General features: G+C 40.6%; 1 protein-coding gene across 1 annotated transcript in view; it reads right to left on the reverse strand.

The window, feature by feature from the left end:
- PDE3A (phosphodiesterase 3A) overlaps positions 1–15,481 on the reverse strand; it is a 268,640-nt gene that overhangs the window by 49,765 nt on the left and 203,394 nt on the right. Inside the window, exons 3-4 of the mRNA XM_068400878.1 lie at positions 2,988–3,248; positions 26–180 (exon numbers count right to left, since the gene is read on the reverse strand). Of these exons, the coding sequence (XP_068256979.1) occupies positions 26–180; positions 2,988–3,248 (416 nt within the window). The remainder of the gene's footprint in view (positions 1–25; positions 181–2,987; positions 3,249–15,481) is intronic.

Genomic DNA, 15,481 nt, shown 5'->3' on the forward strand with positions numbered 1-15,481 from the left:
AAAGAGAGAGGAGGTAATTTGCAACCTGGATGAAGAAGACTCATGAGGTTTGATGCTGGCACTGCGATCCCTTCTCACTGGAGCTGGCTCCAGTGTAGGTAATCCTGTGGCTGATGTTGTTGTGGTCCAAGTTGAGGACACTCGTCTCAGCAGTCCTGGAGGCAAACTTCTCCGTAAGCGCTAGAGAGAAAACAGTTGCTTAGAGTTTACATAGGCTTACAAAGACTTCAAATATGCAGAAGAAAAACATTTCCATTTGATTAATTCTCCCTGACAACACTTAGTGAGGTACCTCAAATCTGGATTCTCCCAGGTATTATGGTGCCTACCTTCTATTCAAATCAACACAGCTGGTGCTTTAAATGCTTGGAGGGTCTGGACCATCCTTCCTATTTCAAGTTTAAAAAAAAGGTATACATCCACAGCCCCATAGCCACAGACGTTCAACACTTGGAGCTCTCACTGGAGTCAGGCAATGTGGGTTGTACTCTTTAAAAATGTTGGTCTTATATGATGTGGCCAAAGGCACTTAAACAAGTCATCAGGGCCACAAAGGTGACTGAGGGACTGGAGCATCTGTCATAAAATGAAAGGCTAAGAGAGCTGGGATTCCTCACCCTGAAGAACAAAAGGCTCAGGGGAGATCTTACCAATGTATATAAATACCTGAAGGGAGGGTATAAAGAAGATGGAGTGAGGTTCTTTCCAGTGGTGTACAGTGACAGGACAGGAGGCAATGGGGCCCAAATTGAAATATAAGAAATTCCCTTTAAATGTAAGAAAACATTTTTTACTGTGAGGATGATTGAACACTGAAAGACGTTGCCCAGAGAGGCATGGAGATACTCAAAACCCAACTGAACACCTTCCTCAGCAACCTGCTCTAGGTTAAGCCTAGAGAAACCTGCTCTATGCTCAACTTGCTTGAGCTGAGGGACTAGACTAGATGATCTCTGGACTGGACTAGACAATCTCCAGATGTACTTTCAACCTGAACTATTCTGTGAATTAAACTCTCATGAATGCTCAGAATCAGAGATTCAAGGCAAGAAAGGCTGTAAGAAAAATAAGGGAGGGGAGCTCCAACCTTTTTTCCTGCTATTTCTACCCAATCCAAAGATCACCCACTGAAATAAAACTTTCATGCTCTGGGATATGATGTCTCCTGAAAAGCTTAGAGAAAGCATCATTGTTTACACCAGATTTTTCTTGACCATCCTGTATTTTTCATTCACCTGACTCTTCCTTTTCTCCACTAACAGGACTCACATTGTTTTTCCGAATTTTTGAAGACAGAGATAATAAAGGATGATGACAGAGAGTCTTTGTGAATCCAGATTTGCTCTTGCAGATGTTGTAATTTTGTAAGATGATTCTCTGGTAGTTCTCCTGAAGTCTTTATAGTTAAGAACTAAAGTAAATATGTCTCTATGATGGAGAGCTTTGACTTTGCCAGAGGGTTAAGAGAAATGAGATGGAAGATACTCGTGGTTCTAAAGCTCAAACTTACAGATAAATATGTTAACATACTACCTCCTTACCCAAAATGCTCAGTGTCAGATGAGCAAATAAAGGACTGCAAACTGTTAAGTTTATGAACGGTGATACGTTTAGGTCAGTGAATTCTTCAGTCAAATTAGTTCTCTGTAGCATTAACTCATTTCTTCATCCTTCATTTCTCTTCTCCTCACTAGGTATTATGCAACAGCAAACTGGTATCTGTTCACTGTGTTTGCTCATGTGATGGCAGTATTCTTCCACTTAACTTTTCCCCTCAGAGCCTAGAGTACAGCCATTATACACGTGTACACTAAAATAAACTCGAAAATGCGCTTAAAAACCTGTGAACATCCATTTCATATATACAGCTGCTACATAGGCAAATAGGGTAATAATTATCATCACACTAAAATATATTAAAAAAAAAGAATCACAAGTGCTGCAATTCAGATGCTGGGAAATGCTGGAATGAATGCTGGCTGTGTCATTCGCACTGTTAAAATCTAAAAGCATTCGCCTGTGCAACGTACTCTGCCTATATTTAACTTTACAAGGGAGACTGCAGTACAAAAGTATTTTGATTTAGTTTCCAAAGTGAAAAGTAAGCCTTGCTGGACAGCCAATTAGCAACAAACCTACAATTCAAACTACTTCAAAGCTGATGCATTCTTTCTAGTTGTTCACTTACTAAATGTGGGTGGTTAACACTGGTTATTTCCTGTCGGATTCCTGAGCATTCATAAAGCCATCTGTCAAGGCAGTAATATATATACTTTTTTGGTTCAGCTGTCTTTTTCTTCTCAAGACTACTTCTCATGAGCTCACAATATTTGTCATACTAAGTATTGGGATGATCTTTTTTGTTTGTTATACAATATCTTAAACTTGATCCAAAGCACCTGGAGGTCATCAATAGCGACTTTTTCGTTGACTTCTATAGGTTTCACACCTCTAGCTAAGGGAAAGAAGACTGAAATTCATACAGAATTTCAAATGCCAATTTTCAAAATGGGCAAAAAGGTCCCTCATATTTCTACTTAATTCCCCACTCCTCATTGACTAGGATAGTCACCCCAGATGCAGTGGCTCAAATTTTTTGAGTGGGAGGGGAATTTCTGTGTGAGAAATAATGGGTCAGACTTGTGAGTCTGAATGCTGAAAGGCTTTTGCTTGCTCTGCTCCTTATCGTTTCTAATCTCTTAAACTCGAACCAACACCCACAAGGAAATATGCACACCATCTATGTGAGCTATCCTGTGTTGAACATCATCTTCTAAAGATGCCTCAACCAAAGTTAACCTGGCCATGAGTTGAAGGATACACAGGAATTGTCTTACTATGAAACCAACAGTCTACTTAGATGTCCTTTTATAGCAGAGTATGATTAGTGTATAAAAAGTTAATCTGAAGCAAACAAGCAAAAAGCCCAGTGCTGTCCCTTTAGGGAGAGCCAAGTTACAAGAGAGTAGAAAGGGTCCAGTACTCACCTTGGGTATAGCTAGCTTCTCTCCTTTCTCCGGACATTCCTCTGAGTCGGAGCAGGTGTAGTTCTCACTGAAGGACACCAAAGGGTTCACCCTTGGCTTGTGGATGGCCTGGAAGGTTAACTGCGTATTAAGCAGGTTGCTCACTGTTCTCAGCGAAGTACACACGTTGGGGGGCAGTGAAGGATCTGCCAGAAGGTCTGTAATGAGCCCATGTGCTTCTCCCATGACAGCGATATCCACTGTGATACTGGTACCAGAAGACTAAAGAAGACAAATATAATACATGTAAGACAACAGAAGTGAACAACCTGCTGAGCAGTATCTAAAGCTGTGGTGAACTCTCTCCACAACTTTTGTTAAAGCAGTTACCCACAGAGTAGAAAAATAATAACATGAAATAGTTCTTTAAATAAGGAGAATTATGCTGAATAGATTGATCATCAGGCATAATGCTCACAGTCCGCAAAGAGTTTGGAATTTCATATCTGATTTCACAGCTTTCACCATCTGCAGCTGACTTAACCCATTTGAATGAACTGTTCATGCTCCCTACAGGGGAAAATGGCCAGGGGCTATTTTCACTAATAATTTTGGAGACATAGTTTAGGATGGGAGGAGTCTCTCAAGAGAGATGCCTTTCTACTAACTACAGAGGCATCTAGAACAACTAATGTTCAATGCTTTTGCTTAGATGAATGAAATGAATCCCAGGCATATACTGAGATTTTTAAAATATCTCCGCGTTATTAAAATACAGCATTCTGGTAGGGTGGCAACAACATTCTTCTTCAAGCAATTGCTTATTGGGCAGCTATACCAAAATTGAAATGGAGTATAAAGTGGATTTTCCAATCCTTATTCTATTCAGACAGAAGTGATGAGAATAGTTACTCTACAGACTTGTACGATCAATTCAGACGACCCTTACTTTCTCCTGGGTTTGAAATATATACCTACTTTACATACATAACTTAGGGAAGAACTATTAACTGAAGTGATGCGTAAGCAGAAATAATACCAAGAAGCAGCTCATATCACTGGCAAATCTTACACACCTTATCCAGGACATGTATATAATTGGTCTGTAAATGATGCACTGCAAACCAGCTGTGGCCCAGGCAAACCGTCTTCATATGTGTAGTCCATCCATCATGCACACAGGTAATCTAACACAGCTGTAGCACTGGGCTTCCAGTGCATGCACAAGAGGGCTGATCCATAAATGCATCTTTGAGTTTTTACAGAACTTCCCAATGTTCAGCAGCTCCAACTACCATCTGTCCTGAAACCCACTAGGGCAACATATTGGCACTAAAAGATACAATCTACTGCCAAAAGCAGGAAAGTTGTCAAGTCTGTGAATTGACAGCTATATGATACAATTGCAAAAGACTGAGGATCTTTAAAATCTAGTAGAAGAACAGTGAGACTGGATGCATACAGAAGCAGAGTAACTAGAAAGGCAGGAGGCATATGAACTTTCAATGCAGCAGTGACATTTCAGCCTCACTACCTGATGCACTATAAATCACCATAAATTCTGCGTGGAATCACTAATTCAAGACAATCCAAGACCGACCATTTTTCCTTTGCTGTGTTTCTGACACATAAGCTCAGTCTTTCTGCTACTCTTTGGGACTTTTCAGCAGGTGTACGTGCAGTTTGCCAGAGAGACCATTCCAGAAGATTTTGTACTAATTTGTTTTCATGTACTTCTTAGAAAAATCTAAGATACACAGTTTTCCAAATGGGGAAGTTACGCCTGTGAAAAGAGCATACGGGTTTCTCGCCGTGGCAAGTACACAGCATGGAGAATTGGGCAGACTGCTCAGCAGGAGAGCGATCGGAGCCCAGGCCAGGAGTGACTCACCAGCGATAGCATTTATGGATCTCACAACACATTAAAGAACAGCGTAACAGAGCTTGACACGGCTTCATTCTCACAAAAGGCTTTACAGGCAATAGCGAAGTATTTCTGAGGAAAGTGATATATTAGCTAAGTATAGCTAAACCTCTCCCCACTATACTCCCAATTGCATAGTGTGGTCATCAGGCCCTTGGCACATCAGGCCCTTGGCAAAAGCTCTTTCACTCCACTGATCCACTCCTTGTGTCCTACTTTTTGCTAACACAGGATCCACTCCTCGTGTCCTACTTCTTGCTAACATAGGATCTGCTCCTCCTGTCCTACCTCTTGCCAACACAGACATAAGCTGCAGGATCAGAAGACAGGACTCCTCACTCACCATCCTCTCATGCAACCAGAAAACCAGCCTCTTCTTCTCACATTTCTTTTCTTTGTCATGATACGAAACAAAATAAACCAGAAACTGTTTGATATACTGAAGTGTTATTTCATCCTACTGAAAAAAATTAATGGCTGAAGTTAATTTAATGGCTCTTTCATTGCTTAACCTCTCAGGTCTACATGCAGAAGATTCTGGCAGATGCTAAAGAAAATTCTTGAACTGAAAGACAAGGCTTGGGATGGGAGGAATTAATTATCTATCTTAACCCCAGCCCTGAAAAACAGACCAAAGGGGAGTGAGGGAGAATACATCATTCAAAGTGCAATAGAAGCCTCATATTTTCAACAAACTGCATAATCTACAGTTTGAAATTAAGCCTGGAGCCTGGAGTTGTTGACTGCCAGTCACAGACAGAGATTAATACTTCAATGAAGTAAACAAGTCTGACTCAGCGGACCATAAGCAGAGGCCCAGATTTTGTTCAGCAGTACTAATATTTTGCGAAGCAGCCAGCATTGTTCTTCATGATTAGTACCAAGTGGGGAAAGGGAGAGCCCTTCTCAACGGTGAATTTCTGCCACATGGCCTCTGACATGTGGAAAGGCCTTGTTACGTTTTGGTGACCCCTGCCTCGACTCTGGGACCCAGCAGATTTGTCCCACTCAAATGCCAGGCTGTGACAAGTTATGCGAGGAGCTGGTGCTGAGGCCATATGGCCCATGAAGAGGGACACCACACACCGAGTCTGCATCCTCCCTCCTGAGCTGTGCCTGCGCCTCACCACAAAGGACAGCCTGCACTCAAATCGAGTTAGGTACCATGTAACACACCGTAACACTGCTGCAGCCCATGCCCCACAAGAACAGATCAGTGGAAACAAAGCAATTCTCTCTTTGGAAGTGTGTCTTGTACCTGGGAATGGCTTCAGAGCTTGGCAGTAGCACATACGATACCACCTCATCCTCTGCGCAATGTGCTCTTCATACAGCAAGGTGGCGGGGCCTTTTGCATTTTTGATCAAAAGGGCACTACCTGCAGATCTGACACTTTCAACTGACACCTCCCATGAAACCCATGCAGCCATCCACCCTGCCCGCATGGAGCATGCCCAGAGGTCAGCTCCATGCCTGTAAGGAGGTGCCACGCCGAGTGTCCCTCACCACGGCTGAAATGAACCGTATATCCTGCCAGCATAGCCATAGCATCACCATAAAACATCAACAGTTACCAATTCATGCAACGTGACATACTGCATTGCGCAATACTTCAAAGTGAAAACACTTCACATAGTATTTCAGACATCACTGTACTGTAGTGAGCTGCTTTAAATGGCACTTATATATATCATAGCTACAGTATTGTTTGAACTACTCATAATACTTAGAATGAGAGCACATGTAAAAGGAGAACAGATCAAGCTTAAATTCCTCTCAAAGAAAGAAGCAGAAGAGGGCAAACACTGCTCTAATCCACCCATTTCAGTACATTAACAGTATGGTTTATATGTTGTAATTTAATTGCACAGAACTTGTATACAGGAAAACAGTTTCTTTTTCGAGCAGCTTGAACATTTCATCTATCTCAGGATGAATTTAGAGTACTATCAGACTAATGTGATTAGATAAAATTACAGGTACTTAAATTATTATTGTCTAAAAACAGTTACAAATTGAATGCATGAAAACATTTTAAATTATTTTATTTTTTAGATTCTGTACTACAAAACAGTAGAGAACTGTGTATGCTTTGCAAACCATTACTCAAAGTAAATTAAAATGTGTTTCCCTAGAGAACAAGGAAACCTGAATTTTTTGATAAAATACATATGATGATGTGAAACAATACAAAAAATTATGCAGGACAGTGAACTGTTAAAAATTTTAGATTGATGTTAATTTTATATACGCATATACACAAACATGCACATATATATACAGGCAGTCTTTTTTTTTTTAGGGTAAAAGTGCGTACAAAATCCATGCTCAGACTTCGTAAGTAGTTTTCTACTAATGTGCATAGCCTCTGCATGAACTGATCTGGGTTCTTTCCAGACCACTTTACTCATCGAAACCCAAAGGCCGGATACGTGGGAATAGAGGCATGAATAACATGTTTGCAATCAACACTAACAAACAACTAACTTGATAAAACAAAACAAAACAACCAAAGAGCTAAGCTAAGGTGAATTTAATTTCACACTGGTCACTATTCATTTACCAATCTACACTAATGATTGTGAATGCAGTTTCCTCCCATGAATTTTGGAGAAGATTGGCTTACTGTTCACTTTGTAACTTCATTCCAACTCTGATTTAAGCGATGTCATGCAGTGACTAAAACTGAAATGCTCTAGGGCATGAGAATGAGAAAGCAAACAGGCTGGAAACAAAAGCAAAACCAGATCAACTAAACATGCTCATTGATAGCTAAGGTAAGGAGCAAAAGAAATTCCTCACAATGCTGAAAAACAACTGTTTTTTTGCTTGACCACCACCCCCATCCCCCCTTCTTTTTTTAAACTGGCATACATGTGGGTGTTTTAGGCTGCAGTACCACCTGGAATTCCTAACTGGGCCCAAATGCACTTGCTGTATGTTTTGGGGCTTCTTTTTATGTACAGAAATAAAAGAAAGGGTTTTCCCCTAAAGAATTCATATGAAAAATAGGATGGCTAGATCACAGTAGGATGCATTAGAGACTGGGGACAGACATGCACAGTTTACAGCATCAACTGTGCAATCATCTACGTTTGCATGGGTGAGGGCTTGCAAGAAAACTTCCATGTACCAAGAAGTGCACATACTGCTCCAACTGCAGGACCAAATCACAAGTAGCATGTCCCACAGTCATACAGACAATTTTTGTCAGGGCAGGAAACTTAACTTCAAGGAACACTCTTAAATGCACTACGAAAGCAATATTCTGGTAAATTTTAAAGATCACTTAGAATTTTTAGGTTTGAATAGTTTGTTTTGGATTCTGTAACATAGCTAGAAAAAAAACTTTCAAAATTTGTATAACCTATTGTAGGATTTTATACTACATTTCACAAAATCCCATTTGTTTTCTTCTATTAAATTGTATTATGCATAAAAATCTAAGAATAGCTTTTTACTCACTAGGGGAAAAAGCAGATAAAACTGTATAGGTAGAACAAATTTAGGAAAATAGGAATAACAAATTCCTTTATCCATAAGATCTGACAGTTAAATTTAATTTACGAGTTGCTCCTGGTTAAGAAACAGTTCACCTATGAGGCAGATTTGACATCCTTATACTTAACAGATGCCTTACTGCAAATAAGAGTCCTCCCCCCCTCATTGGTGTTTTGCATATGATTCTCATAGAACTGAACTTATCCAGCTTAACTAAAAAATACTGCTCTCTCTTCACTCTACAAGAAAGGATGATTAACATGACAACATAAACCCAGTCAAAACTTAAGCATAATAAAAAAATAGAAGAAAAAAAAAAACCAGTTATCAAACACAAACCACAATTCATTTCACACAGCCTCATGCTAAGGAAAAAAAAAAAGTCTTCATTTGCTGTGGCTTGTACAAGGAAAAGCACTAAATGCAGAGATGCTGGCCTTTCACCACGTTACACTCAAGAACAGTCTGTAAGTGAAAGAATGGGGGAGGCAAGAAGAAAAAAAAAGGAAAAAAGCATCATCCAGCATCTCTTCAATCTTCACACAATTACGAGCAACAATAAATCACAATTTGATATAGTTTCCAAGTCACATCATGAATGCTCAGGCCAAGCTGTCTGGAAACAAAATTAAAAGCAAATATAATTCTCCATTATTTTAATGCCCGCAGAGCGATTTGAAGGATAAACATGAATTGGCTCCTATGGAAATAATGAATCATTTTAAAGGCGCCACAGACTTAACTGCTCCACCTTTCACTGAATGACTAAGGAGAAAAGTGTGCGTACAATTCTTTGACATTTCACTTTTCTGTATTTAAAGCTGCAGAACTGGAGTCTTATCCAGACTTCTTATTTTTATTTTACTCTTATTTTGTACTAACACAAGACTTCAGGTTTTCTCTTCTCTGGCGAGCAAACAGGACATTTATGAGAATCTTTTCTCCACTTTAATGAAGCACAGCATTTCCACTGCTCTCTGGAGGTGGACCAGTCGCAAATTCTGTAAGGCATATTCTTTGGTAGGACTGAATATAGCACTTTCCTGTTGTCTCATCACAATGATCAAAGAAAACCTTCTCTAATCATCAATGTAATCACTGATTTTGCTGCTGATTCTTTAAAGCACCCAGAGCCACATAACCATAAACCAGACACTGAAGCACAAAAGATGAGCCCATAATGAGGGAAGACTCTAGTTCTTGTGTGAGCCATAACGATTCTGGTTTTGACCCTGGTTATATGGCATTTGGGATGGCACCACCATAACAAAGCAGACCTTCCTGGTAATTACACTTAACTCTGATCTGCAGAGCAGAAAATGTCACAACTGCCACACGCAGTGTGTCTGTAGCCTGAGCACTCGCCAGCACGATGCCAGAGTCCAAGGATCACAGCGCAGCCAGAGGAAATTTTTGAAAGTAGTTCTGCAGAGGATCTAATGAAATGGGTCTCACCAAAGACCTGTATTTTTTGTCCCCTCAGCACTCACTGTATTGCCATGTCCCTTTTCCTCAGCAACAGCCCTGTGGCCACAGAGTCAGCAGGATGGAGCTGTGCTTGGGGCTCCGGGCATGCTGATGAGCAGGCTTATACAGGGCTCTCCCCGTAATCTTGCACCAAGGAAGGCCACTAATTTGGACCTTCCTCTGATATCCCATCATAGGTTGTCATAAAATTTATAGGAAGATAATAATCTCTGATGCCTCCTCCCATCTGCCACACTTGCTTGAAACTGTCAGACAGCATGATCACGTAAACCTACTTCCTTTAGAAAGTCAGGATGAAAACAACATCATTCTTAAAGGGCTCTAACATTTAATCTATTCAGAGTAATACAAACTGCAAATATTGAACTTGGAGCCTTTAAGAAAGAGGCACTGGTTTGAGAAGGAAATACTTATTTTTTCTTTCTTATGAGACCTGTGGAATGTATCCGTACCCACTTTGTCTGGGGCTGTAGTTGCCATCGCCACATCCTGCACCCCTACCTTAGGTGACACCATTCACAAAGCTCACAGCTACAGCTGACTAAACTTCTTCCATTACAGGACGTTTCAGTCCATGATAGCTTTGTCAGCTAAAGAGCTCAGACTGAAATGTATACTGCCAGGTATTTGTCTGGGTTGAATTATTTCAGTTTTTGAGAAAAATTGTTCAGACATTTACAAGAACACTGTTGGAGTGTTTTATCCATGCTAAAAATTCTTAGTAAACTGATACCATTTAATCTGTAGCAGGCACTGAAGGTGCAGTAAGGCCTTTTGCTTTCCCTGTCCTGATATGTCCGAATTTAGTCATATAGCCCTTGAGAAAAACAAAACCAAAGCTAGCCTTGCATGACCTCTGTGGGTTGTCAGAAACCAGCCACCAAACTGCCTGAGGATGCTGTTTGCCCTAAGTGTGCACACCTCCACACGCTGCCCATGCCGCCTTGTGCACTGTGCTCAACGTCCCAAGGGGCAAAGGATCACATTTAATCCAAACTGCACTGTCAGTCTGCAGCTCAGACTTACACGTTAATTATTCTTCCCTCTTTTTGAGTGACAAGGACAGGGTAATCACTAGCACTGTTAGCACTGATAACACCATGATGATTGCTCCTTTTTTCGATGCCCAGGCTTGAGTGAGCATCTCCCTGTATGGGCCACAGTTGCTCAGAGAGAAGTCTCACAGTTTTAGCAAAGACATCTACATTTAAAAAAAAATATATAGGAGATTCTTTTGCATATCATACTCAATAAACAAACATGACATGCCCTCAGGAAAGCATGGCTTCAAGGTTTTCACAGACAAGTGTTATGAATTAAAAAAAGAAAAGAGAGACAGTAGAAACAGAGAACACATTTTAGTCCCAAGCAGTGTTGGTGCCATCCGTAACTTTCAAGGGAAACTATCAGTTCTTGCTTTCAGGTCACCTAGCAAGCTTTCCCAGATTTGTAACACGCACCAAAATAAAATCTCTTTGTGGTTGTTGGCAACAGAGCAACGACAACAAAAAGATAGATGCAGAAATCATCTCAAGGAGTGGGATGATTAGATTTGGTAAGATTCAAGACCTACAGACTGGAAAGTCTGCACCCATGTGGATGCAAGTACTGAACATAACCCAACGCAACAAAATTCCTCACCATTTATATCTGACAGATAGAACCTCAAGTTAGTTAACTCCACTGGTACTGATATAAATTAGTACCTAATTTTCCACATTTCCTCCTGCCACAGAAGAACACAAGTATCTTGGCTGCTGCTGGAAGACCCCAAAAAGCGTAGCGGAAAGGGGCAGACGGTTGTCCCCCAGAGCACGTGCTGTGGGTAGCACCACCATCACTCTGTGGCACATCGGAACAGCGAAGGTCAAGCTGGAACCAGCTGTACACGTGCTCTGACTTGGGCTCCTGCGAAAATCCCAGTTCAAATGAAGACACTCAGAGAGTTCTGGTGACCTTCCGCATGAGGCATCCTGTGAGGAGGATACAGGGAAAGCAGCTCCTGGAAGGAGGCAAGAGCACGGGGTGAACTTCCTGGATAAGAGCTGCTGGTCACAGCTTGGAAACCTCATGGAAACTCTGACGCTGATGTTTGATGTTCTCGGCAGAGCCTTGGGGACTCAGTCACCCAATTCCAAGGGACTTTCCGCGCTATTTGGCTGCCTAAAAACCTTAAACTATCATGACTATCCCAGCCTGAAGAACTACTTGACGACATAGAGCAGATCACAGAGTCAGTCACAAACAGTCAGGGTTTATTATTTAAAAAGTAGACACTGCTCCAACTGAACTCAAAACTTTAAAAATTACTACTTTTCTTTAAAACACAGCAGATGGGAAAAATTAAATTCTAAATGGGGCTCAAATCTGCTTTGAATAACACAGACTGAGGAAAACAATTCTGTACTTCAGAGACTGTCCTCAATTGTCTTACATTATTGTTCTTCAATTTGTACATCAGATGGTCACAAATTGGTAGCTTGAAGCTGATAGTTTGTGTTCATGTGAAGAAACAGTGACAACTGTCTTCAGTCTCAACTTGAGATGCAGTAACACCAGCGGGGACCCAGCAGGAGTGGGACGCTGGGTGCGCACACAGTGGAGGATATGCCATCTATTCATACCTGGTGATCTTACCCATTTGAGTTTACAGCTTCAATATCCTAACTGCCTGCTTAGCACAGGAAGCTATTTTAATTCTATGGCGAACTGAAACAGAGCAGCCAAATACACAGCATGAGTTAAAAAAAGATCCATTGAAAGCAATAATCACCATTCTGCCTCCTGTGTAGTAACTAATCCTCCCACATTTTCAACTTGACAGTCTCAATTACCCTAGAACAAAGCCAAAGGAGCCCTATACTGCCATATTTTCTCCCCTCCAAAATATTTCAGGTTCTTTTGGGATGCACCTTGAGAAGTGACATCACAATTAGCAGCAAGTTGCTGAAATACATACGAAAATTGTCCCATCTAAAGATTCACATCCACCTCAGTCCTTTACTAAGGACCGTTTAACAGTATTAAGCAGCACAGTATTACTAAATATCATTAAAAACATAATGCAAATAAATGCAGCCTCTAAATTAAGACAAAAGACTAGGGGGAAGGGAGATAAAGAATTGCTAGAGAGAGTGTCAAATGTATTTTTAAATAGTAAAAAGTTGTCATCAGGGAAATAAACTGAAAAAAAGCAAACTCGGTGAGGTTTTAAGAACTGTTCACTGAATGTTGAAAACCAGAATAAAAAGAAAATTAGAAACTGGGAAATAAGCATCAGTGCAGCTGCAGATACAGCATCTTTAAAGTTCAGTCTGTTCTTATTGAAATTACGACAGGGACTTGGAAATGACAGCAGGAGCCAGATGTATATCTTGGGCCATGTTTTGCATATGCCGTAGCAACAGGAGCAGGAAGATCTCATGAAACTCTCTAGGTGACGAAGAACACTAATGCTATTTAGTGGCCCATTTTTTAGAACATGCTTTCACTGAAGCCAAAGGCAGGCAAAGATATTCTGCACCTTTTGAAAAGGATAAATCCTGTGCTCATGGGAGTCAAAAGTGATTGCCTCACTGCAATCAAATTGGTCAAATTTTAACACTTTTTTCTTCTCCATCAGACCTTATAGTTTGCATTATTTTAGTTATCGTGATTTAAAGTGCTTATACCAGTTAATAACCATCTAGTGTTACAGATGCCTCCTCTTCTTTCTCATGACTTTATGTCACTAACGAACTCCTCTGTGAAAAGAATTAATAATTTTTCTTTAAGACTTGTCTTTGGATTCTTATATTATGACTCATTCAAGAAAAGCAACAGTAGCCTTAGGGACATGCATCCCCCAAATTCTCCATCATCAGTGCTGCAGAGCTGCAATTTCTCTAAAGTACAAGCTACTTCAACGTCTAAAGCCAGTACCTGCAAAAGGCACACTAAGCATGCACTACATGTGAAAATCCTCCACCTGTCCTAGATTACTTGTAAGCAGACACTTCAATGATGATCAGAACAAGAGAGAAATGGTAACTCATATACAAGAAAAATAAAACACTATACATGTCTTCTATGATATTAAAATGTTTTTTTTTCACTTAGCACAGATATAAGCTGACAGTCCTCAGGACTGCTTCCAGCCTACTTGATTCTTGACCTGCAAGGATCAACTTAAAGACACACTAGGTTAATTTATACTATAGGCTTATTTTACCTCTGCTGTCACAAATGAGAAAACACATTTGCCTGCTGAGATATAAGGTATACAGCTGATCACAACAACAAGTCAATGCCTGCATAAAATGGCCATTTTCAGCCACTACTGTTCTGGCCTATAATCTACAAGCCAGACGCTAAAGGCTCTAGGATTTTCTAATCAATGTCAGCAATCACTAATTTCTTTCATGAAGCTGGTGACTGATTTGTCCTGTGCACAGTTTTAATCTAAGAAAAGTCCTACTTTCAACTTGTGGCTTTTAGGTTGTGAGCAGTTTTTGACTTGCATTTTAGAAAAAAGAAAAAAAGAAGATGCATACAATACCCCTAATTATGATACGCTGGCTGCTTTTCAATTCTAATTAGAGATCGATCCAATCTGTACTTCTGCATCACAAATATGCCACCATACTGAACTTTGACCATCTGGCTCAGAGCCTGCACTTCTTGACGAGGGCCAAACACTTCTGTGTTTTTGGAAAGCTTGAATTCAAATTCATATTTAACAGCATCGGCTTCTCATTTACAAAAGGCAACAGAACCATAGAGATCAAAAAACAGACACAGATCGTGAAGCATTGGTGCTTATGTTGGCAACACAACTAAACAGTGATTTCTATTTCTACAGTGACTTATATTTTCTGCTTGGATGTAGGTATTAAGAAAAGAAAAAAAAACAGCTGTGGGTTACACATGGGTTTTTTTTAAATGTTAAATCCCCTTGTGAAGCTGAACTTCAGGGGATCATCTGAATCTACTCCAGTAAGAAATGAGTGATGATGTACCAGTGAGTGCAACAGAAGCCCTTACTACTACTGAGGGGAGCAGGTAGGGTGAATTTGGAGGGACAAGGCAATCCACTGCAACTCTGTCACTAGGACTGTTACCGAACTGCCACATGAGAAACACTGAAATCACATTTAAAAGAGAACACATGAATGCAGCCCACTTAAATAATCACTTCTTTCTTAGCACACAAACCATCTGACACAGTAGGGACAGCATCAGTACTGATACTCTGGCCTTTTAAAGCTAAAGGCCCGAAGTGCTACCACCTCTGATGACAATTAAGAAACACGTGCTGTGATGGTGCTGCTGTAAAATAACGATGAAGTCCTACATGACCACAGGATCAACGCAAAATAAGCGGCACTGTATGATGGGTAAGTGGCCTGCAGCACTGACAGTTACTCCTTTTCAGACGAGTAATAAGGTACCTCTGCCTGGATGCACGCACATGCAGGTATATAAATAACTAAACATTTAATTTCTTCAACAACAAAATGATTGATTGCAGACTGAGCAAACTCTGCCAAGAGGATCAACAGCGCACAGAATGCCCTAGGCTGCCCGGCCAGCTGGCACACCATGTACAACCCTGGCACCAGCT

This window comes from Nyctibius grandis, chromosome 5, assembly GCF_013368605.1.
Source record: "Nyctibius grandis isolate bNycGra1 chromosome 5, bNycGra1.pri, whole genome shotgun sequence".
Taxonomy (NCBI): Eukaryota; Metazoa; Chordata; class Aves; order Nyctibiiformes; family Nyctibiidae; genus Nyctibius; species Nyctibius grandis.